Genomic DNA, 23,180 nt, shown 5'->3' on the forward strand with positions numbered 1-23,180 from the left:
TCTAATAAATAGCATAACATAACATAACTACTCGCTTCAGGTGGACTCTTCTCATGTGTGCACTTCCGCGTAGAAAGTGCAACACTTCAATGTGCCTAACATCCTGCATAACCACCATGCTTGCCGATGCAGCAAGTCATGTGTAACTGTGAGTGTAGGTTTACAAAACTACAATCACACCACTGTCTGTAGTTAGGTTACAGACAAATTTTCAGGCTGTTGTTTGGCAGAAGGCTCCTCCCCCTCCCTATAACCCCTCCCCCTTAGCACTGTAATGTCTCTGGGCTCTGTCTGGACACCCCTCCCCCTCCATGCCAATGTTCAGCTGCCTGTTCTCTACCACTCATTGGCTCTGTGATTCTGTCTCAAACCTGCTCCTGCTGCTGCAGGGTAACTACAAGCTGCAGCACATTTTCTTTGAGTCCTGCATATCCTCCATACTAACCGACCTAAAACATCCTGCAGCGGTTCATATACATACCTTGCCTGCTTTTATCTACCGACTTCAGCACGGTGACCAACAGGATGCTTTAAAAAAAAAAACGAGTGAACCACTCAGACTGCATCTCTGGACTGCGCGACCGTTAGTCGTTTAACGACCAAACCCCCTCTCCCCCGGTCGCAACGTCAGCCGTTGGAGTTTTTTTGTGCGTGCGCGAAAGGAGGAGGAGTCTGTTCGCGAGTCAGAGGGGGCGCGGAGCAGTCGGTGGAATCCGCGAACACAACAGTTGTTGTGGCACAGCTCACTAGTTTCCCCGGTTCATCTTGAGAACGTGGACTTGATGCAGCACTCATAACGCATCCCGAGAGCATCGGCGCTTCACACAGGGGGTCCGTAAGAGTTGGTTTGGACACCAGCGGGTGAGGAGGAGACCGTACGGAACGAAGCTTAAAATCGCGGCAACGTCGGCGGACAGCGTAGAGAAATTCGGTGAGTCGAGGTACTGCAGTTAGCATGCTACCCAAACAGCTTATTTGTACTTTTATTTAATAGCAGTGAATGTCATCCTTTATGGAACTTGTGGTTCTGAACAGAAACATTTGATATGAATTAGGGAAAAAAAATCTGTTACTGGTAGTTGGCTGCATACAATGCAACAGTGACCCCTACAGACCGGGATTACAGCAGACATGCATAATGAAAACCCTGTCAGCTAGCAGTGTCAGTGTTCGCTAAATGAATAATGGTATATTGATACTGTTTTGTTTTTTTTAATCGATATCACGGAGTGAAAACATTTTATTTGCAGCTTTTATTTACAGACTTTTTTTTTTTTTTTCTCTAATGGGTTATATTCGATTAGTTTTTTTGTGTGTGCTAGAAAAGTCATTCGCATAGCCAGTCTGGAGTCATAACATCCGTGTATGCTAGCATTAAACTGTGAATTGATTTGAATGCTGATAAATCTTACATTTGTTATTCAGGTAGTTTTTTTAAATTACATACAGCATATATTTTAGAACATTTGAGCTTTAAAAAAATTACATGTCTATTCCTTGATTTCTGATAAACGTTATGAAACAAGTCACCTTTATCTTTAGTTATATAAATCAGCGGTCCCCAACCTTTTTTGCGCCATGGACCGGTTTATGCCCGACATTATTTTCACGGACCGGCCTTTAAGGTGTCGCGGATAAATACAACAAAATAAAACTAGTATCGGTACCGAAAAAAAGAAGATTTATTCATAACACACGTGAAAAGACCCAGGAAAACAGAGTTAACGATAAAAACGATAACAAAATAACGCTGAAAACCGATAAAAACCCTGAAAACCATACATTTCACACCTGAGCCTCAACTCTTGCGGCCTGGTACCAAACGACTCGCGGACCGGTACCGGTCCGAGGCCCAGGGGTTGGGGACCGCTGATATAAATAACAGTCGCTTTACTATCTGCTGATTGAAGAAAGAGTTTTTACATCTCATCAGTAATCAAATACTTTAAGTTTGCTTCCCAATTCAGAATGTGGAAATACACACTTGTGTCTCTGATGTTTTTGTACCTCATTTTATGACTTTTTAGGTAAAGTTCTACAAAGTCAATGTAGCAACTGCGCCATGTTGGTGCTAGGAAGCAGCGAATATAATCAGCATGTTGAAATAACAAAACGCTTTGTGGCGTCCGTTAATTGATCTTCTGTGGATGCTAAATGAAAATGTGGCTTTTTTTTTTTTAATAATATCCACAAAAGTTTTTTAGCTCTTACTAGATGGTATCCCTAAATTCACTGCTACAGTATAATCTTTTTAACTTAGCTGTCTAAAGTGACTAGAAGTGAGTAGGAGAAAGCTGCATTCCTCATATTGAGCAGCTGAACCCGCCCCCTCCCCCTCTTGGTTTCAAGTGGTACAATCCAGTAATTTTCCATTTCACTCTCCTAGGATGTGGGTGTGGCCTAAAGTCAACGATCAGACAAGAGTTGAGCAGGTTTTTTTTTTTTTTTACCTGCCAGTGACTTTACTTAAAAACTGAAATCTCCACCTTTTATGGTTTTGGTGGAAAGATGGAAAGATGTACATGATCACTACACTGCACTAAAGATCAGACACCAAATGTCTTGGGCAATTTCTCAGTTTTCAGTGCTGTAGTCTTTCATCATATTTTCCAACATCTTACATATTTTTAAAAAAATCAGTTAATATAAAGTCAACAGTTTCATATTTGCTTTTAATTTTTTGAATCATGTCTTGTTTCTGGTTTCACCTCCCCCTCTTCACTTCTGCAGTGCTCACATGGTGCACTTGTAATTCATTACAGAGACTGTTGTTTCCCTACAGAACAGGAAGCAGCCCTTAAAGGCACAACCTATTTTTTTTGTGTGTTTAAAGTTATATTTGACTTTGCTGTAGCTATTTATTGTGCTTTTCCTGTAATCCAGGTTTTTGCAATTACTGTAATAGTAATATGCTATGCTACAGTTTGTAGTTTTACCTGTGTTCGCTTTAAGATTGTATTCAGTTTGGATGTATGTTTTAACCGGTGCCCTTTCGGTTGCAAAAAACCAGAATGCTCGATTAAGCCCTAAACACCGCACGAAAATGTTTAGTGGTCAAAACAAACTTTTTTTCCCCATAGATCTCTGTAGAACCAGAGGTTCTTTTTGCAACCACAACTGTCACCCTCTGGTGGCCGTCAGATAGAAGCCACTTCCAGGTTGGCTTCGTATATGTTAGAAATGGGTAAAACAAAAAATGTCAGCTAGCAGTGGCAGTGGCCAGTGATAAATTAATTACCTTCTAATACCATAGAATTGATAATATTACACTGGCAAATTTTTAAAATTCTGATTAATATGACATTAAATGTTAAAACAAACAGCAAAAAGCTACTTAAACATTGTCACTGTTTTTGTTCGTAACAAACTGTTTCAGGTGGGAAAAACTACCTTGTTAGTTATTCACAAGGATACATTGGAAAAAGGACAAGAAAGAGTTGTCCTCACTCTCTCCCTTTGCCCAGTTATCTGCCACACGGAATCAAAAATCTGTTAATATAATGAATTTTCTCCCAAATTTCACAACTGGAAATGTACATTTGTGTCTTGGGTATGTTCATACCTCACTTCAAGACATTAAAGGCCAGTCCTACAACATCAGTGGAGCGACTGTGCCGTGTTGGTGCTAGGAAGCTGCAGACATAATCAGTGTCCTGCAAAGGTGGTAATTTGGGCAAGGGACAAAAAAAATGACAGATCTTAATGTGTAGTTGTTTATCTTGAGATAGAAACTAATGAAGAAAGTGCAAAAGTAATAAATGGACTATGTCACTCTGTTTTGTGTCGTTGGATTGGCAGCTTTACTGAAGAGTTAGCGATTTAAAAAATACACTTGCAGGAATCGCTGTATCTTATCAAACTGCAATCTAGATAGAGCCTTCAATGTGATAGAATAGAAAAATATAATGGCTAATGTGAGTAAGAGGCAGCTGCACCCCTCCCCTCTTGGTTTAAAGTGGTACAGTCCAGTAATTTTCCATTCCACTGTCCTAGGATGTGGGTGTGGCCTAAAGTCGATCTCATCAGACAAGAATTAAGCAGGTTTTGTCTTTGACCTACCACACAAATTTACTAAAAATGAGAAATCTCACTTTGTTTTGGTTTTGGTGAAATGATGCGCAGATAGATATAAGGCCAGCGGAGTGATTTCTGAACTGCATAAAAGATCAGGCACCAAGTGGTTTGGGCAATTTCATCTGTCTTCAGATTTGGAGTCTTTCATATTTTCCAACTCCCCATTATAATGTTATTGATAACCGTGTCCATAGAAACAGAGAAAATTAAGAGTTTAATATTTGGTTTTTACTTTTTTAGAACATGGTATGGCCTTGTTTTTGGTTTCACCTCCCCCACTTCACCCAGCGGCAGTGCTCACATGGTGCACTTGTAATTCATTACAGTCTCTTTTTTTTTTTTATCTGCAGAAGAGGAAGCAGCCCTTAAAGGCGCCACATACATTTTTCAAAAGCTTTCTTGTAGATGTTATATTTGACTTTGCTGAATTTATTTAACTTCTTATCCTGTGTAAGATTGTCTGTATTGAGTTTTATAAATCAGCAATTTGTAGAGCTAGCTTCATTAAGATTTTAAGATTGTAAATAAAAAATTATTTTGTTTTGTTTTCTATCATTAAAATCGAGACCTTCTGGGGAGCTCCATGTGGAGAAAAGGGGGAGTTAGTGTGACAGCAGTCCTGGTTTATACATGTTTGCTACCAGATGTAAGTCGGCACTGTGCAGCTGTTGGCTCATGACAACTATAGGCCAAGAGTTTTTGGCCTCAGTGATAAATATGAGCAGAATTTGATGACATAACTCAGATTCATCTGAAATTTTAATGTGTATATTAGACAAGGGCGTAAAGTGCCATTCAGGTAGGCCACATCACTGTACCATGTCACACAGAGCATACTTGTATCTTGCAGGATTTTCTGTAGAGAAATAATTAAAAATAATATATCACATTATATAACTGGTCAAGTGACAAAATGCATATTGACTCTCAATTCTCAATACTCTCAATACGTGCCACTGCTGTTGTGTGACATTATTTGTTATGTATCTTAAATTCTTACAAAGCGGTGCACTTCAACATGAAATATTCATGTTGGTATATCATAGTAGTTATGGTTAAAACCATGTCACCATGGTTATTTATTGAAATTTAAGCTAATTCTTAATAGATTGATCAAATAAATCAAATGTAGAAATATAGAGACATAACTGATTTGTCCACAATGAAAAGGCAAATCAGTTTGTGTGTTTCTCATTTAATTACAGATTCTGACATTTACATGTTATGTTATGAAATTATTCTTATGGAAGTTAGGTCAGGTGTGATGCTGGCTTCCAGTACTGTATTTTTAACTTTAAATAGGAAAAAATTTGCCCTTGTTTGTGAGATTTTGAAAGCATGCCAAGTCTATGAGAACCGGTTTCAGCCAGTTGGAGCCGGTTCCTTTGCTTTGGGCTGAAAATGAGAGAGATGAGAAATGTGATCTAGGTTCAAAATTCTGTGTGCTGGTTATTCGTCACTGATGTCTTGTTGTGCTGCTGATTAGAAATCTTGGTTGTTTCAGATGTAATGTTGTACTTCACACATAATGATAATAATAATAATAAAAAAGTGGTCAGGTTTTACACAGATTTTTATCCTATTAAAATGAGAATGTTTGTGCTTAAGACATGCTACACTTGCGTATTTTCCAGCTTCATATTTTGTTGTGGCTGTTTTTAATTATTTAATCCTGGTAGCTGTCTGGTAGCAATATGAGTACTAAGGGGATGTTACACAGAAGAGCAGTCATGTGGCAAATAAAGACTGAAATATCAGGAAAGTTATTTGTAAAATTACAGAAAAAATTGACCTTTTAACATTACCTAAAGCAGTGAATCTTACAATAGTTTTCAGACTAGGTGACTATAGTCTTTCTCATGTATTCAAGTTACCTGTACAGGCTTCCTAGCTATATTTCAGTTATTTAGAAAGTTCAGTTGCTGCTACATAGGGATATGCGCGACTACTTAACTAGATGTATAGATGTTACTCCCCTTGCTAGTAGACATCAGAAACACTAGTTGGCTAGTAGGGCTGCAACAATTTGTTGACATAATCTATGACGTCGACTATTAAAAAGTGGTTAGTCCATCATTTTATTGTTGACGCGTCATATACATACCACATAAATGTGTTTTTGTAACTGCAGTACACTACAGGAAGGTATGGGGGCAGTATCACATTTTCCATCTGCAAGACTGCACTCAATATTAACAAAGAAGAGGTGTAGGCGAATGGCAAAGCAGGAAGACGGAAGAAAATGGAAACTGAGATTTTAAAAAATGCGAAAGCATTTCACAGAAAACAAACTTAAATGCAGACTGTGCAAAGTAGGGCTGCCACAAACGATTATTTTGATAGTCGACTAGTCACCGATTATTTTTGCGATTAGTCGACTAATCAGATCATGCATCCATTGGACGTAAAACGTACAGCTTATTGCACTAGCATGCAAGCATGCATCTGCTCTTGTATAACTATCATTAGCTTACAGCTTTAAGTGTTTAAGGTATGTGCTAACTAAAAGTAAAGACAAGATGATAGTTTATTCAATTTTAATGAAATTTGCAGATTGTTTCGGTGGAGCTTAATAATCTCAGCCGTCTGCTCCTTGCTATCTAAAATATAACAGGACACCGGAGTATATTCTCGAGCATCTCACACTTCTGATAATCAGTTGTCTGCTTGACGTTTATTCAGCTGTGTAAAAACTAGAACTTTAATCTCAGCCAAACCGATTTACTCAGGAACAAATAAAATACTGAAAAAACCAAACAATAACATTTTAAGTTATCTAAGTGACTTATATATCATGTTTAACCTGAGTAGCGAAAGATGGCAGTGGGTTTGAAAACGATTTGCCGGGAGTCCGGTGTTCTCACCGGCTCTAGTGAGCCTTGAACCCGGGCTAGCTATCGAGCTGGTGGGTAACAGACGTCTCTGAAAACGTTGGAGCACTTTTGAAAATATGTGGTGTCTTGATACACTGAGCAGGTGTTTGAAGTTTACACAGCTACATTCTTGCCTGAAAATATGTTAAAAGTTTATTTTGTGACCCAGAAAGAATAATAAGAGTAATATTAAAACTAACTAGCTGCCGCCATTGTTGGAAACTGAGCTGGCATGCGCTATGAATTCTAGGACAGGGTTGGGCTACGAAGTATACACCCGACCCATCCTTCAAATCTTGGGAAATAAAGGACGCATTTGTCGGCGGCATTTGTCGGAGTCTTCGAATTTGGACAATCTTTGTCGTGTCGCTGTAACGTAATTGGCCTACTAATGCGGGCACAGGAGGATGCGGTTCCTGAATTTGGACACAGCTACGATACCGGACACTGCTTCTTCTTTGGGGTTTAAAGGCAGCTGGCATCCTTGTACATGCAGTGCTGCCAACTTCTGTTTCAGTCCGTTATTACACTCTTAAATCCTACTACTTATTCCTGCGTCTTTTGGGATCTTACAAAGCTTCAAACGACGCATCGACTACTAAATTAGTTGTCGACGATTTTGATAGTCGACGTAATTGTGACTAGTTGACTAATCATGGCAGCCCTAGTGCAAAGCGACAGCAGTAGTTTAAATGCTCATAAACTGCAGTTCATAAATATTTAAATCCCCAGATTTGATCTATGATGTCAAATCTGAATGGGTCAGTTTTATAGATTTACGTTAGTGTGTTGCGTTGATACTTTATGTTATAATGTTATGACAATGCTTGCTAAGCGAACACCATTTTAGTTTTGTTAGCTAATAAGTGAAATGCGATAGTAAACCATTAAACAGGAGCAGCTACACTGTCTCCTAGTTTGGGGGTTTTTCCACACAATTGCAGCCGTAATGACTAGTTGGCTTTCCATTCGGTTTCTTAACCGAATAGATAAACATCTAGTCACCTAGTCAGGGTTTTGTGGTCTGTAGGGTTGTGTAATGTCATATTGTCTGCAATACTAGAATAAATATTACATGATAAGTGTCATATCTCATTATCATTGCTGTAGTAAAACTATGGTTATACATTGTCTAGGCCATGCAACAAAGAGATAATCCCAGGCATGTCTGATAGCAAGAGCTGCCTGCCAGTCTCAGGTGATGATTTAATACTTAAAAAGGGAGCTACTTAAGCAACTTCCAATAAAGTAGTAGTAGTAGTGTAAAATATGTAAAGAATGTTGTTTCCACTGAAAATGGAAACAAGAAACTTGTTTCACCACTTAAAGAAGAACACACTGTCAAGTAGAGCCAGATTATGAAGCAGGGGATGTGCGACCGAAATGTTAAAAAAAAAAAAAAATGACTCGACTGTGCATAACTGCACTCACTAGCTGCACTCCCTATGACAGAAGGAGCAAATGTTTGATGAATATTACCAATACTGTTACATGGTGGTCAAGGAATGCTTTAAGCAAACTGGTCAAAAAGCTTGAAGCAAGTTACAACTACCCAGGTAGAAAATATTTTTCATTGGCCACACTGGGCGAATTGTGCACTCTAGCCGGTAATAAAACTGTAAAACCTGTAATCTGTGTTCAGCTATTCTTTTCACAAACAGTTGGCACATTAAGTAACTCCCGATGTTTTATTTTGCATATTTTTACTGGATACCCTTCCTGATGCAGTCTCAGAGAGATTTGTGTCTCCTCCCTCTGACTACCTCCTCCAGCTTATTCAGGGAAACATCGAGCCTCTTCCAGGCCATCCAATAGATGTAATCTCTCCAGCATATCTTGGGTCTACGCCTGTGCCTTCTCCCGGCAGGTTCCTGGCCGGAATACCTTACCCAGGAGACGACAGATGTCTCAATGTGGAGGTGTAGGGGCTCTACTCTGAACCCCTCTCAGATGACAAACTCCTCACCCGATCACGAAGGGAAAGCTTATCCATGCTTCGGAGAAAGCTAATTTCCATGGCCTGTATCTGTGATCTCATTCTAATTTTGTTAACAAAAAGATCAGGCCTAAATTAACAAATGTAAGGTGTTTCTAAACAACGATGCACCATCTTGTGGCAGGTGACTGCATTACATTTAGGACACAATCATGGGATTGGGAATCTATTAAAATTTTAACAATTTATTCAAACGACTAGTAACTCTGATAGAGAGTAGTGAAAACAGCAATGATTAGTCGACTAGTCATGCACATCCCTAACCACTACTATATATCTACTGAAGGAAATTTTGTCATAAGGCAGTTAGCTCGAGGGTCCATTCGGACGCCCATGTGCCTTCTTGTTTTTTGTGACCATAGGGACTCATCCGCAGAGAACTTACTTTGCAGTGTACTAATTACACATGCTGCCCAGGCTGCGGATTTCAAAGAAATATAACAGGAATGGCTACTTAGCCGTCCGGTCTTCAGCTCCGCATCAGAGTATAATCATGATTAAAGCCTGGATGACCTTTTCCTTTTCCATCTGTTGATGCCTGAGAATTTCATCTTCAGTGAGTGAACATAAAGGTCGGTACATATGTCCGCATAACTCTCCATGTTGTGCGATTGTCCATGGACAAATTACATTACGATGCACCAACAACACATGGACTTGGCAGTGGACTTCAGGCTTGATTCCTGTTATACTTTAAAACATCCCTGAAAGTCAATAGATGACAGGTGTACAAACCAGCGTAATTCTGCAGCACTAGAAAATTAGCGACCGTGTTTCCTTTGTCAGAGTAACCAGGCCACTGCTGCAACGATTGCTAAGAGCATTAATCGGTTTTCTCCAGTCACAACAAATTTGCTGTCAAACGTGATTCTACTGCAGTATTGGTAACTGTGATGGAAGGCTCTTGGCCAAGGTGCTGTGAAAGATCACCATAGCCTTCCATGTCACTGAAGTTGTTGTGGGCTCTGTCAACCTAGTTAGTTATATTTCTCAGGAGGTGCATGTCAGGTTGTGTGCAAGGTTACAGTGTAGCATTAAAAGGAGTTTTTGGTTATGTCGTAACTTACAACGTAACCGGCACTTGTGTAGGCAGAATCACCCAGACCCCACTGCTCTCTGCCACTTCCTTCAGCTGATTCTGTTCCCAAGCCACCTAATGGTGTGTCCTTGGTCTATCTCAGGGACTTCTCGGAACACCTGAAAAACCTCATCTAGGATGTGTCAGAATAACCATCCAAGCCATCTCAATGGGCCCCTTTGTATGGAGGAGTACTGTCCCTACCCTGAACCTCTCCTGAATGACTGAGCTCCTCATCCTGTCTCTAAAGCAGGAATTATACTCTCCTTGTCAGTGTGTCCACTCGGATCCCAATTACATAAATTGTGAAGTCACATGTTTAGCATGAGGGTTTGTGTGCTTTCCTGTTTCACGTCCATGGAGAATTTACATTAAAATGCACCAACTACATATGCTCCTCAGGCAGCAGAATTCTAGCTGATGTCCAAGAAGTATAACAAGAATGACTTCTTGACTGTCAGGTCTCCAGCTGTCGATGTTCGCTTCTGCAACAGAGTAAAATCATGACTTAAGGGACAGGCCAGCCACCTGTTCAGCCTTGCAGGGTAACTTAAAAGCTATACGTGGGCCCATCACAGGAGGGAGCATAGGGGATTGGTGCTTTTTCAACTGGGAAGAGGTCTTGCCATTATAGTTTGAACATTTAATTATATGTGATATTTGATATGTGAATGTGAAATGGGTATGCTTGACCCAGCTAGGTTTGGTTCTAAATAAGAAGTAGAACTAGTGAAAGGGAAAATGTCTCCACCTTTAATTTGGAGCACTTGGACTTTAGCCACGTTCATAAAGGTGAGCTAGCCTTTACTACATTTACTAAATAGGCTAAGCCTAGGATTGTGCCATCGTCCATACATCATTTCATTCAGTCCACTGAATCTGTATCAGTGTCTGCCAAGTGTCATCGAGTCTTCCAGCAAGAATCTGGAGCAAGGTAGGGTTGTTCCCAGCTATTAATTTCTTATCAGTCAAGCTTTAGATTTAGATTAATCCAACAATTTAAACACAAGAAAACGCATTCTCTTGAAAGTTAGTAGCAAAAGCTCTCTTACCTTACAGTTACCATTGTAATACTTGGTGTGCTTGTGGGTTGCTTCATGCCACCCACAAAGTACCAATATTTCACAAATATATTTTTCAGAAGTAAAAGAGAGAAATATATGGGAAAAAGTACTAGTACTTTACAAATACTATTATTTTATTGTAGCCTAGCCAAATAGGAATACTTTGAGACATTGCTAACAAATACATTCGCTATAAATACTGTCAAATTATGAAGCTGGCTAATTTATGTTAACATGTCAACAAATGCAATTGAAATGACCATTTACTGCTGTGGGTCCAATGAATGTTAATTAGAATATGTCTTCTCCTTTTATACTTAAAAAGAGTCTTCTGTTTATACAAACCAGCAGGGAGGGGAGAAACAAATATAGTTCTTTTTAAAATAGAGTGGTATTAAACAGGCGTATGTGGGGAAAGGCTAGCTATATTAATTACAAAAGGCATTCTCAGGCAGTCAGCCATTTTGTGCTCTAGCATTCACTGCAGCCCATCAATGGAATAGAGTGGGGGATGGGAAAGTGTCAAAGTTGCTAGCTTGTTGACTTGTCTAAATTATCGAGTCAGGAAATTTTAGCTGTGTCCTGCAAAGTTTTTCACAGAAAACAGTGTGTGAGTTCCATGGCCTCTTTATGCTTGAATGTCTGTTTTTAGACAGAGAGGAGGAAGCTGTTAATACTGGATTTGTGAGTCCTTAATTCTGGACTTTATTACCACGCAGCAAACTTCCGAGAAAACCCACCTTTAGACATAAACAAGGATGAATTATTGCAGCACAGACAGAAGTAAAATTTGATCAAAAAGCTTAAGGAGAATGAACAGGTCTTTCAAAGCCAAGGGTAAAATATCTGCCTCCACAAGAGAACTAGAAGACACAACAAATCTTTTCCTGTTCAGCATAGACTTATTTAGATCTGAATATGTAACTATAGAGTCTGAATCATTTAGGTAGCTTTGAAATTGTAATTTATCTTTATAGTTCCCTCCCTTTTTATGAGAACCCCCCTACTCCTGAAATGGTTTAGTCCATGCCTGGCTGTAAACCTCCAGAGAGCAGACTGCAGGTGTGGGGGAGGGGTTCGGTGCTCTGTTGTCAGGCTGTGGATCTGGCTTTGTGTGCTAGCTGTAGCTATTTCATACAATGTGACCTAAACTCAAGTTATTCCACACAGCCTTCAGACTCTTGAAAAAATAAAATGGAGCAACTACATGCAGATGTTTTGGTTTTGCAGTTAACCAAAAGTGTGGGGTTATTGTTTTTGTTTGTTTGTTGTTTATTTAATGCCTTAAAATTAACTTAAGGTCGACTTTATTTTGGTGGATGGTGTACTTCACTTTGTATTTGTAACCATCCATAGCATTTTTCTGTAGTCATTACACAAACCCCGCTCAGCTTGCCTGATTCACATGGATCTCCTGGTTCTCCCACCCCCACCCTTTCCCTAGTTTTCTTCCCTTTTGTCCTTCTACCCAGCTCTCGCTGGAGTCTAATTTGTCACAAGAAGGGGGGGAGGCACAATCACGCGTACAATGTTTGAGAAATGGTAGGCTAAAAGTCAGTGCTTTTAAACGCAACAGTTAAAATCATGTCAAAAGAAATTTCCTTTCTTTTGACTACTTTTCAGAAATTGGTTTCTACAATACTACTACAAGACTACTTTATTTATATTTTCTACTGTAATTTCCTTATTTTTTTATGTGTTGTTTTTATTACTATGCGCTTTGGGGTTTTCAGCTAAGGGAACATTTAAAGGAACGTCACACACTGTCTTGATGGCAAATAGCTGGATATATGTAGATAAAGGAATCCCACTGGAGAGAGGAATGATCAAATACAGTGGCAATAGCTTGGTCCCCAAGTTGATCTGTCCACATGCCTGCTGAACAAAAGTGAAAACTAAATTGTGTAAATCCATAAGGAAAGCATAAAAACTGACTGTGGCAGGTGGCAGACTATACCTGATGGGCTGTGTTCAGTTTTATTGCTGTCGCTGAGTGAGTTCAAACTGCGACTGCATCCACTTATAGATGAATTATGAATTTGACAGCATATCGAGAATGTGTTCAAGGATAAAGTCTTGTATTTGCACCTGTTTCTCTGGAAAGTACCGTCAGTACCATCATGTGTACTTGAACACATTTTTTCCTTTTAACAGTTTTGGTATTGGATATGCTCTTCCCTTCTAAAGTGTCCACGTTTGAATGTATCCATCTAAATGTTTTCTATACATCTCACCCTGTTCAAGGTCTTGGCAGACTGGAGCCTCTCCTGGCATGCACACACTATCTCAGAGCAAACATCCGCGCACTTTTTCTCAAACCTCTGGGTGATTCAGATTTTCCAGTTCACCTGACTTTTCCATCCACTGTGGTTGGAAACTGGAGCTTCAGAGTCCTAGTATTATAATATTAGGAAAGCTTTGATTGAATTTGTGTACGAATATTTTAGATTGTGTGACAGCCATAGACCCAAGGTTGCTACCTGTTTAGGGGAATTTTGAAAATTTTTCCTGTGTTTAAGGATATAAAATCACTTCAGCTAACATTAAATGTTTTGGTCAGACTTTACCACATATGATTTTTTTTGTTATTGTTGTGGTTCCTACTAAACATGAGATCTTGTTGCCGATGTAGCAGGCAGTAAGAGCTCAGTGTGCCTGCGCACAGCAGATCAGCGTGGCCATTTTAGGTTTCATTGAATCCAGATGCAGGAGGAGAGGGTGGGGGAAGGGAAGACTGCGCATTCTGCGCAGTAATGTAGGAATGCAGGCTCTGACCTCACTGGCTGACATCTTTCTCCCCCCCCACAGTATTTAGCCTTCATAAAAATGTCTAATATCAGATAGCAGTTAATTGCTTTTTCAGTGTATAGTTAATCAGAAAATAAAACCAACAACATCTTGAGTGTCTGACAGGCTTAGACAGCGAAGTCTCAGGTTTACTGGTTGAAGGACATACGGCAGTCTGAAAGAGAAAAGGCGTTATTTTATTACCCAGTTCTTCAGACTTATAAAATATTTAGCAATATTTGAGGTTGTCGAGATTTTCTTAATTCTTCAATCATAGCTTAGGGTGGTAGTGAGCAAGTGAGCACAAGACTTCTGGGCTCTTGTAACAAAAATAAGCTAAACCAGGATTTACAGTAGATCACTAACATGCAGAGATAACACTCAGTCGTCAAATTTGCTGTTTCCTCAAGATCTACGTATGCATATCAAGATTTCTGCAAATACGCATTGCTTCCCCCCCTCCCCCCTTCTTTTTTTTGTGGGTGGGGCTTGTTATGTGATCTGATCCAGCTTGTACTCTGCATGCTCCTCGCAGCAGCGCTGGTGGCCATTTTGTGTTTCTGTCATGGAAGAAAGGAGGGTTAGGCAAAGAGTGCACTGCAAGCTTTTATTGACTCTGGCAAGAGGGCTGTTGATGAAGACAGGTGCAGGTTGAATATGAGTGACAATTTAAATAAAATTGTATTTCTATCCTACTTCACCTTATTTTGTCGTTTTTGTGTCAAATCAGGAAATTACCATAAATAGTTCTTTTTAATTTTAATTTGATGAATCATTCAAAGCAAACCTAATTAGAAGAAGTGATTAAAAAAATGAACCATGTAGGCTTTTGATTTTATATTTTTAGGTGTGTGTTCTTTGTTCCTCTTGAGTAGAGGAACCACCCCCGCATAGGAATGGTTTAGTCTCATTTAACAGCAGCCCTCCCTGCTGAGGGAGAGGCTGGGCGGGTAGAGGCTGCTTATTGTGTCAGACTCTGCTCTCTTTTTTTTTTTTTTTTTTTTTCACTGGATGCAGCTAGCATGATACTTTGGGGCTAAGAAAGCACTATTTATTCTCAATAAAAGATATATACACACACTTTCTTTCCTTTTTTGCTGAGATAATCTTTTAACATTCAATAAAAACAATAGACTGTATACACAGTTTGGTACAAAATTGCTTAACTGGCTTGTTTGATATGTTTTAGGAAGACATTAAAGACGTTTCAGCGGGTCTAGAACATTCTAGCGGTAGTATTTTAGATAAAACCAAAAAAAACTTCTGGTTGTTCCTTGGTAATTCTGAAAGTGCAGTATTACTTCAAAAAGAAATAAAGTAAAATTTTCTTTGTTTGAACGCCCCACCCCCACTTCCGCCCTACAGCAGAATGGTTCAGCCCATGAGCGAGAGGGAGAGGCTGTTCCAGAGAGAGCGCCTTTCTCTCTCTCTGTGTGTGTGTGTGTGTGTGTCTGTCTGTGTGAAAGAGACAGATGGAGAGAGGGGGAGGGTGGCTGCAGCTTGTTCTAGGTTGAGTGTCGAAAGTGTGCAATTTAGCGCTGGTTGTGCACTGCTAGCTAAGCTGAGACTAAAGTGCACATTGTGCTGCTTTTTGTTGTGTTAGTGACTTTATTTGTTTTCTGTGTTGTTGCTTTTCATTTGGTTGTATATATAATGTAATGTCACTTATTTTTTTACTTTTTTTTTTTACTGTTTGGTTTGTCTTTAGCACAGACTGCGTAGTAGCTTTAGAGGAAAAACATAGACTCCTCCCCTTTACCTTTGATCGTCCTCTGCTCAGTAATTTATCTGACCTTCAGTGGATGCCATATTTTCTAGAGTCATCCTGATAAAGGTGAACACATACAAAAAAATAATTTCTATCATTGTTTAGTATTGAGGCTTTTGTTAATTTTTTTTTTTTTTTTTTTTAGAGATTTGGCGCATTGAGCTGTTTGGGTTTGTTTGGTCCACTCAGTTTGATTTTCTGTTTCAGCCTTAACAGTCTAAAGGTTTAGGGGTTTTTTTTTCCAGTTCTGTTTTGAAAGTGTGAATACAGTGAATACTAAGCCAAAGGATGTCTGTGGAGATGGTGCAGGGCTCTAGGTTTTGAAATATTTCAACAAATTAAAAAAATCAGTAAACCTTTTGGTGCCTCTACCTTTCATCAGGTCGTAACACATCCTGCAAATGTATGGTCATCTTATCACTGAACAGAAAGGAAATGTGATCCTGATTAGCGTGTGCGCACTGTCTACATTATACATGGCTTAAATTGTTTATATCTGAACAATATGAATTCATGTTTATTTAAGATTTTTTGGAGGGTTTTTTTTTTTTTTTTGCATGTTTTGTCTTGAGGAAAACATTACAAAATTACTGCTTTCTGTGAGACCTATCCCTAAGGTACTAGTGCACCACCTGTTAATACTTATGCGATGGAAAGAATTTAAAACAGCTATTGTTCCCCCCTCACTGGTTTCTAATAAATTCAACATTTTGTGTGAAAGTGTGGCATTTAGCATGGCCAAGAAGAGTCCTGTGAGATTATGTTACAGTCTGACTCCGGTCCTCAGGAGTCATTAGAGAGCGTTGAAAACTGTGGCTAACACGGTGCTCAGCTCAAGAACAGCAAGTCCTCAGGTTATTGGAGTAAACCATGGCCGATCATATATGTATCCAGTTCAGATTAATTCTATCAAAGATTTAGCAGAGAGCCCAGAGGGAGCAGTAAAATTTTCCCTGAAAGGGCTTAATATTTTTAATTGCATAAAAACAGTGGATTGAAACAGTTTAATATTTTTAACACTGCAAGCACAGAACAACATAAGGTACTGTGCTTTCAAATAAACATAATGCCCTTAACCTTTTCATCATAAATGTCCTCTGCCTGTGATGTTTTTAATAAAAGGACAGATCCCCCCCCTGCCCTTTGTTAAAATGGTTTGTCCCGTGCTGGCTGTAGATTTCCATACGGTAGACTAGTTTGTGCTAGAGTTGGGGGATGGGTGTTGCCATGCAACAGTCTGTGCAGGGTACTTTCCCTCTGTCTGTGCGCTGCTAGCTAGTGTTGTCATTGATAATCACTACGCTACATTTAAAAATGATAAAAGGATTAAACTTGCATGTATTTATGGCAAGCTGTAAATAAATCTTGCTACTGTGACAGCAGGAAGGGAGGAAAAAATTTAGCGGCTCATGTTATGCAACAAGACACGTTGCTGTGTCAGGAGTGCTCAACAGGCTTTTCATTTGAAAATGGTTTAATTAATAGCTAGTACAGACTTTATAAACACTTTATATGACTGCAATGTGCTTGATGGACTGGTCCTAACTGAGCCCCTCCTCTCTTTTGTAGTCTGCTGTTGGCCTCTTAGCCAGTGCCTGCTTCACAGTCAGTAGGCCCCAATCCTACATAACCTGCTTTTAAATTGTGGGTTTTTAAATTAGTTTTTAAAGTATTTCAACAGTTAGAGTCTCTCTGTGATTTAAGTTGACGTCTTTTTAAGAGATCTCAAGTTAGCTTCTCCTAATGAGATTTTTTAACTTGAAGATCTAGAAGATCTTTTAACTATGTTTTATTTTAATAGGAAGAAAGATTTTTTACTTCACTCAAAAAGGTAGCATTTCGACAGTCTGTCATCATCCCCTCAAAATGCAAGTTGTAAATCTCAAATAACAATATACTGTCATAACACAGCTGCCCAACTGTGTTGTCTTAGTCCAAAGCGGGCTTTCTTGGCTCGAGTTGCTGATGAACACGTGTGTTTTCTTTGAACTCACTGGTTTATTTGTTCATGCTGACCCGTGGTACACTCACACACTGTTTCTAGTGTTTAATGGTGCACAGTGGACAAACAAACAAAGTAACGAGGGATTTAACATTAACTGAAATCTGTAGGTCAGCCAGAGATGTGACGATGAATAACTTGGCGCTTCGTCACAAACATGCTCGACAGCGTGTGTTGGTGGAAAGGCCAAGATGTTAAGCCAGGTTGTCTTATGTTGTCTTGAAAACTGATGATCAAGATGTCATTAAGTATGACCGTGTCTTCCATCTGTACCAGCGATGTTCTTCCATTTTCTGAAAGAGAAGGTTTTGATGTTGCATGTAACCACAAAGTATGAATGTCAAGTCTTGATTGTTTGCTTGGCTGCTAAAAGACTGAAGAAGGTTAGAGGTTTTCTTGCTGCAACACAAACTCCTCTCCAGTCTCTCAAAGCAAGTGACCTTGCTTCTGCTTTATTTGGAAGTAGTTATGCTTGTAGTCGAGATTGACAGAGTTTGTAATCGGCAGTTTAATGACCGCTTATCGGGGGCTGACACAGTGAGTTTCAAGGAATACTTCTAAAGGAATGAGCAGCTATTTTGTAACTTGGAGTAAAGATTTGTTAAAGTCCAAGGATGGAGTCTGAATATCTCTCCATGTCTCTTTCCTTTGATGCAGTCTCTGTAGCTTCAAACAAATGAAGCAGTTGCTGTTCATATTTAGTAAGCTGTTAGTCAGAGCCTGGCTTAGAAAACATTGCAAAAATAAAACGCAAGTGTTAAATAAAAAGTGCATCTGTGCATAGTAAGATCATTGAACTCGGTTTAATCACATAGTTGTGTTTTTAAGGACACGGAAACAGTGGGTGTCTGCTGTTTCAGTAGTCAGTGGATTCTCTCTTGGGAAACATTCACAACTTGTATGAATCGTCATTTAGTGATTTGAATTCCATTCTATAAACCTTCATGTGTTGGCTTTCCTATGGGTTTCTGTTGTGTGAAGTTTGATTAACGTTATGCTGTTTCTGCTGATTTAGGATAAATAATTTTTTTTAAAATAGTGTTTACCTTTTTTGGCCTAATTTGGAGTGAAGATTAAATGCCACACCCTGATGCTACTCATACATGTTATGACTGCTTTCTGCACTTTACGCTGCAAGCAACTATTAAAAATATATACACTGAGCGTTTATACACAGAACTGCGCTCTTTTTAGTCTGTGTACATTTTTAAAGACCATAATAATGATTAATAATAAAATCTGACAAAATCGACTCGATACTTTTTCTGCTTGTTTTATAGCAATAAAAATGTTGGATTTAAAAATCACTTTAATAATATTATCAGCAAATAACTGAGATTATGTTTGGCTTAATTAGCACTTTCTTTAAATGTTCTACAATTTGTTCACAATGTGACAGCTTGCCGAAGTGTCAGGCTGAATAGAAAACTCTTGCTAAGCAGAGTTGTGCTGCAACCTGATACACCTGAATGAGAATCCTTCTCAGCTAGCTACTGAGGGCTCGGGCTGACATTAAACAACAGATCCAGCGGCCATTTTGAGTTCCTGCACTAAATCCAGGAGCAGTAAATGAGGCCGTGGGATGGGGGAGGGGGATAGTCGGCTCTGCGCAGTGTGCAGTAACACTGGAATGTGAAGCAAACCAATAATTGTGCTTGCAGTTTTCACTGCTCCACATATTTGTGAACGCTTTTTTAGGAGGTTTTTTTTCCTGATTCTTCTTGTTTTTCAGGTCAGATCTTTTTTAGGCAATTGTATTGAAATGCTGCCTTACTTATTTTTAGAACAATAGGAAGGAAAACAGCAGGAAACATGCATGCTCATGTAAAAACAGAGTAGGGAAGGCCTAACATATTGAACGTGTGCGCAAACATCTCACTGTGCTGCTCAGCATTAAAGCTGGAGCTATACGCTCAGTCCACATTAGTCTTTGTGTTTTTCCATATACATGTGGCAGCCTGCTAAGCTTCAACATACACAAGGCTAAATGAGAGGTTTTTGCAGGTTGAGGCTGTTTTCCCTCGGTTCTCTCTGCACCATGTGAGTACTGCAGTAGCAGTAAAGCTAACCAAGTTTACAGTGTGAAACTGACACGGCTTACTGCTCATTCCTGGTCGGAGTTTAAAGGTTTCTCATGTAGTAACCACTTTTTATGTTGTGTTTTTGCACTGAAACCAGTATAAAGACATGGCTGTTTGAGGTTCCTACCATTTGAATGTCTGTTTTTGCTTTTTACCACTAGAAGCGACAGTCTGATCTCAGCAATACAGTCTCATGTTGGCAGCTGGGGGAAAAATAAGACCAAAAATATAACAAAACTGTCAGTGACTGCATGTTTTTGTTTGTTTTTTTTCTTACCTGTACATAATTATGTTTTGTTTTTTGTTTTTTGTTTTGAAGTTCAACCTTTCTGCAGTAAAACATCTTTTTCTGTCCATCATTCTGGCAAACCACTTTCCTGTTTTGTGTCCTTTTGTGTTAACCTTTTGTGTGTTTGTCACCACTCTGGCGACCTTCACCAGTTTGTCACCACTCTATTGGTGTTCTTCTTAAGCCTCTTGCTAGCAGATAACTGAATAATCACCCAAAATATAATTGTGATATTACGTTATTGTGTTTACCTTTGAGTAATTTTTGCCTTGTGAGTTACTGAATTTTGAAAAAAAAAAAAATAGTATCGAGTTTTGTCACGTCATAAATACTATTCCTAAAAAATTCCAAATTAAGGCAATTTCATTTGCTTTACCAGCATGAGTAAGCGAAAGCTGGTCACGACCGATAATTTTACACTGCAGAAACAAATGTAAGGAAGAAGCATCAGTCTTATCAAAATCCGGGATTTAGTGTCCTTAGTCTACTTTACTGTATGCTATTTTAAATCTGGATGTAAATAAGTGTGTTAAAATAAAATACAGTAATTGACATAATTGCACTTTTAGTTGATGCAATTCATATTGACCTGGAAAAATATATCACTTTGAAGCCAAAGAGACAGTTAGAGCTCAAGTTTCTAAGAAATTTGCTAACAAATTATTCTCATTTGTCCCTCAGGTTGTCGACAAGTCCTGTATTAAGTCCATTGTCAGGAACCCTTTGGCTTGAAGGTGAGTTCTAAATACTTTTTCTCTGCTACTTAATATTATAACACATATGAGTGCAAAAGAAGAAAATTAGTGCAAGTAAAGTATCTCCTGCACACAGCTCAGGTTCATTTTTACTTCTGACACCCATAAAATGAAGGTAAAATCAACACATGCTTCCACACATATAAAATAAGTAGACATGAAATGAATCCTTGTAGAATGTGACAACTAGCCTTAACAGTAAATTGTGCACAACAATCACAACTATACGGAAAGTCCTTCATGTTTTGCATAACCCTTTTGCTGCTGCCAGCACAGCCTGAATGGGTCCGTTCTGATTTGCTGACGAGGGAACCAATAGGAGGATGGGGGGATGGGAGGAACGTTGGGCTGCTGCTGTTGTTAACTCGTGCCACTTCTGTTCTCAGGATTGGGGCTTAGGTAAACATGAAATCCGTAGTTTTTCAGAAAAGTGAGGTAGAGGGGATTTGCAGAAGCAAGTTTAGCTTTTCTGACTACCATGAAAAAAGGTTTCCTGGCTTACTGAGCTGCTTGTTGACTTAAGTCACTGTAGGACAGATGAAGCAATGTGTAATCAGATGGATGAGTGTGATTTGGCTTGGATGCTGAGTTAAATTTGTAGTAAAGGAACGGGCTGCTAAGGAACCATCAGTTTGGTGCAGAGACAGCTGTGACAGAAGAACCTTCCAGAAAGAAAAAGCTAATGCCAAAGAGCTCTGCAGTGTCCTCTAGTGTTTTCTCGGAAACGGTGCACCCAATACTGTGCAATGCGTAAAGATCAGAATCAGGAAAGGTTAATTAGCGGAAGACACTGTGCCATTAACTTTTACAGCTCTAGGTGTTGTCTGTTCTCATTAATCCCTTCTGAATGCATGTTATCTATTATCTCTACTCCACAGGCAAAGATGGAAGTTATTGTGACAGAAGAGAAGAAGAAGATTTTCCGCGCCAGGAAAACCATGAAGATCAGTGATAGACATCAGCTGGAGAACCTGCACAGCACTTTGCTCACTGTGGGTACAAGTTTGTCCAACCCATCTCCACCACCTCTGATGAATGGAACACATAAAGAGGACGGACAAAAAGTGGGCGACAAAGAGCAAAACAACATCCTGGACTTGAACACTCCCCAGACTACACCACCCGTCTCTCCGACCGCTCTGAGCTCTCCCACACCGTCCCTGTCCCTAAATTTGTCTCCTTCCCCTCCCTCTTCAAGTCCAAAAGGACTCGAAGAAATGGCTGCTCCGAGATCACCAGTGGATCCTCTAAATTTTGAACTGAAAAAGGTAGAAGAAGATGAGAAGAAAGATGGCACACCATCATCATCAAGTGAACCTGTCACAGCTAGAACAGACTGCAAGGGACAACAGGAAAAAGACACTGAGGTGATCCCAGCTGAGGAAAAGAAGAAGGTAAATGCATGGAAACATGAACAAAACTGTCAGATACCTTTGTATTTATTTTAAAAAATTAGTTTATACTGTAGTTCGTATTGAAAGTGGAGAGCCCGAAAAACGTTTAATTGGTTATCTTTTTTAATTTTCTCAGGAGGACCACACTGTAGAAGAGGACCCAGCTGTAGATTTGGCAGTGGACCCACTGAAAGGTTCGGATACACCTGTGCCACCTGCAGTATCTGACTTCACAGAACCAATGGAAACAGATAGTGACACTACAAAGGAAATGGACACTGAGGCTTCCACAGCCAAAGTACCAGATGAAAAGCCTTCTTCTCCTAAATGTACCACTTCCGACTCATCCTCATCTTCTTCCTCTATACCCAATCCAGCTTCTTCTTGTACGGACCAAAAACAATCAGTGGAAATCAAAGATGATGACATAAAAGAAGTAGAGACCGACAAAGCGGATGTGAAGAAAGGCTTGACGTGTGAGGAAAAGATGGAGGTGGGCTCTGTAAAAGTGGAGCCCAAAAAGGAAAAAACTAATGTGGGACAAGCCTCAAAGCCATCTCGACCATCGTCCACTCCACCATCTGATACAGGTATGAGATGGTGGATGTTGCGACGCAAAAAGCAATTATATACTACATGGCATGGGAATAGGATAATGTAACACTGTACTCAAAACATAAATGATTTGGTAAGATTTCAAGTCAGAATGCAGAATCCTTGCATACTTTACCATGGGATAAATCAGCTTCCCCTGATCCTGAAGGGAAAAGTTGGGTGGTTTCTTTTTCGGAAAATTGTCACAGGAAATGTATCATTTGAGGATTTTACTGCAATAAATTTCCTGGATGATATTGCAGTTTGATACGTGGAACTCTTTCGCAGTTCTTGGAGTTGGAGGAAGTTGTGCCTTTTTTCTGTGTGACTGCAGGAGTAGGAAAAGATTGCAGTTAGTACTCTATATTTGGTGTTGTTTTTACTTGAGGGTAGGGACTCATCCAGCACAAGAGGACCCTTTGTAA

General features: G+C 39.4%; 1 protein-coding gene across 5 annotated transcripts in view; it reads left to right on the top strand.

Annotated features, from left to right (window-relative positions):
• Positions 1 to 320: 320 nt before the first annotated feature.
• The window catches only part of atf7ip (activating transcription factor 7 interacting protein), a 29,899-nt gene continuing 7,039 nt past the window's right edge, over positions 321 to 23,180 (top strand). For 2 of the 5 annotated variants that reach the window (XM_084931127.1, XM_084931129.1), the window contains exons 1-4: positions 322 to 931; positions 20,694 to 20,746; positions 21,646 to 22,161; positions 22,298 to 22,751. In XM_084931127.1, the coding sequence (XP_084787253.1) occupies positions 21,652 to 22,161; positions 22,298 to 22,751 (964 nt within the window). In that variant the 5' untranslated portion in view covers positions 322 to 931; positions 20,694 to 20,746; positions 21,646 to 21,651. Of the gene's footprint in view, positions 942 to 20,693; positions 20,747 to 21,645; positions 22,162 to 22,297; positions 22,752 to 23,180 lie in introns of all 5 variants that reach the window. The other 3 variants (XM_084931131.1, XM_084931130.1, XM_084931128.1) reach the window with 3 other exon arrangements.

Source organism: Perissodus microlepis, chromosome 6 (assembly GCF_051167445.1).
Source record: "Perissodus microlepis isolate ML-2025 ecotype Zambia chromosome 6, ASM5116744v1, whole genome shotgun sequence".
NCBI lineage: Eukaryota > Metazoa > Chordata > Actinopteri > Cichliformes > Cichlidae > Perissodus > Perissodus microlepis.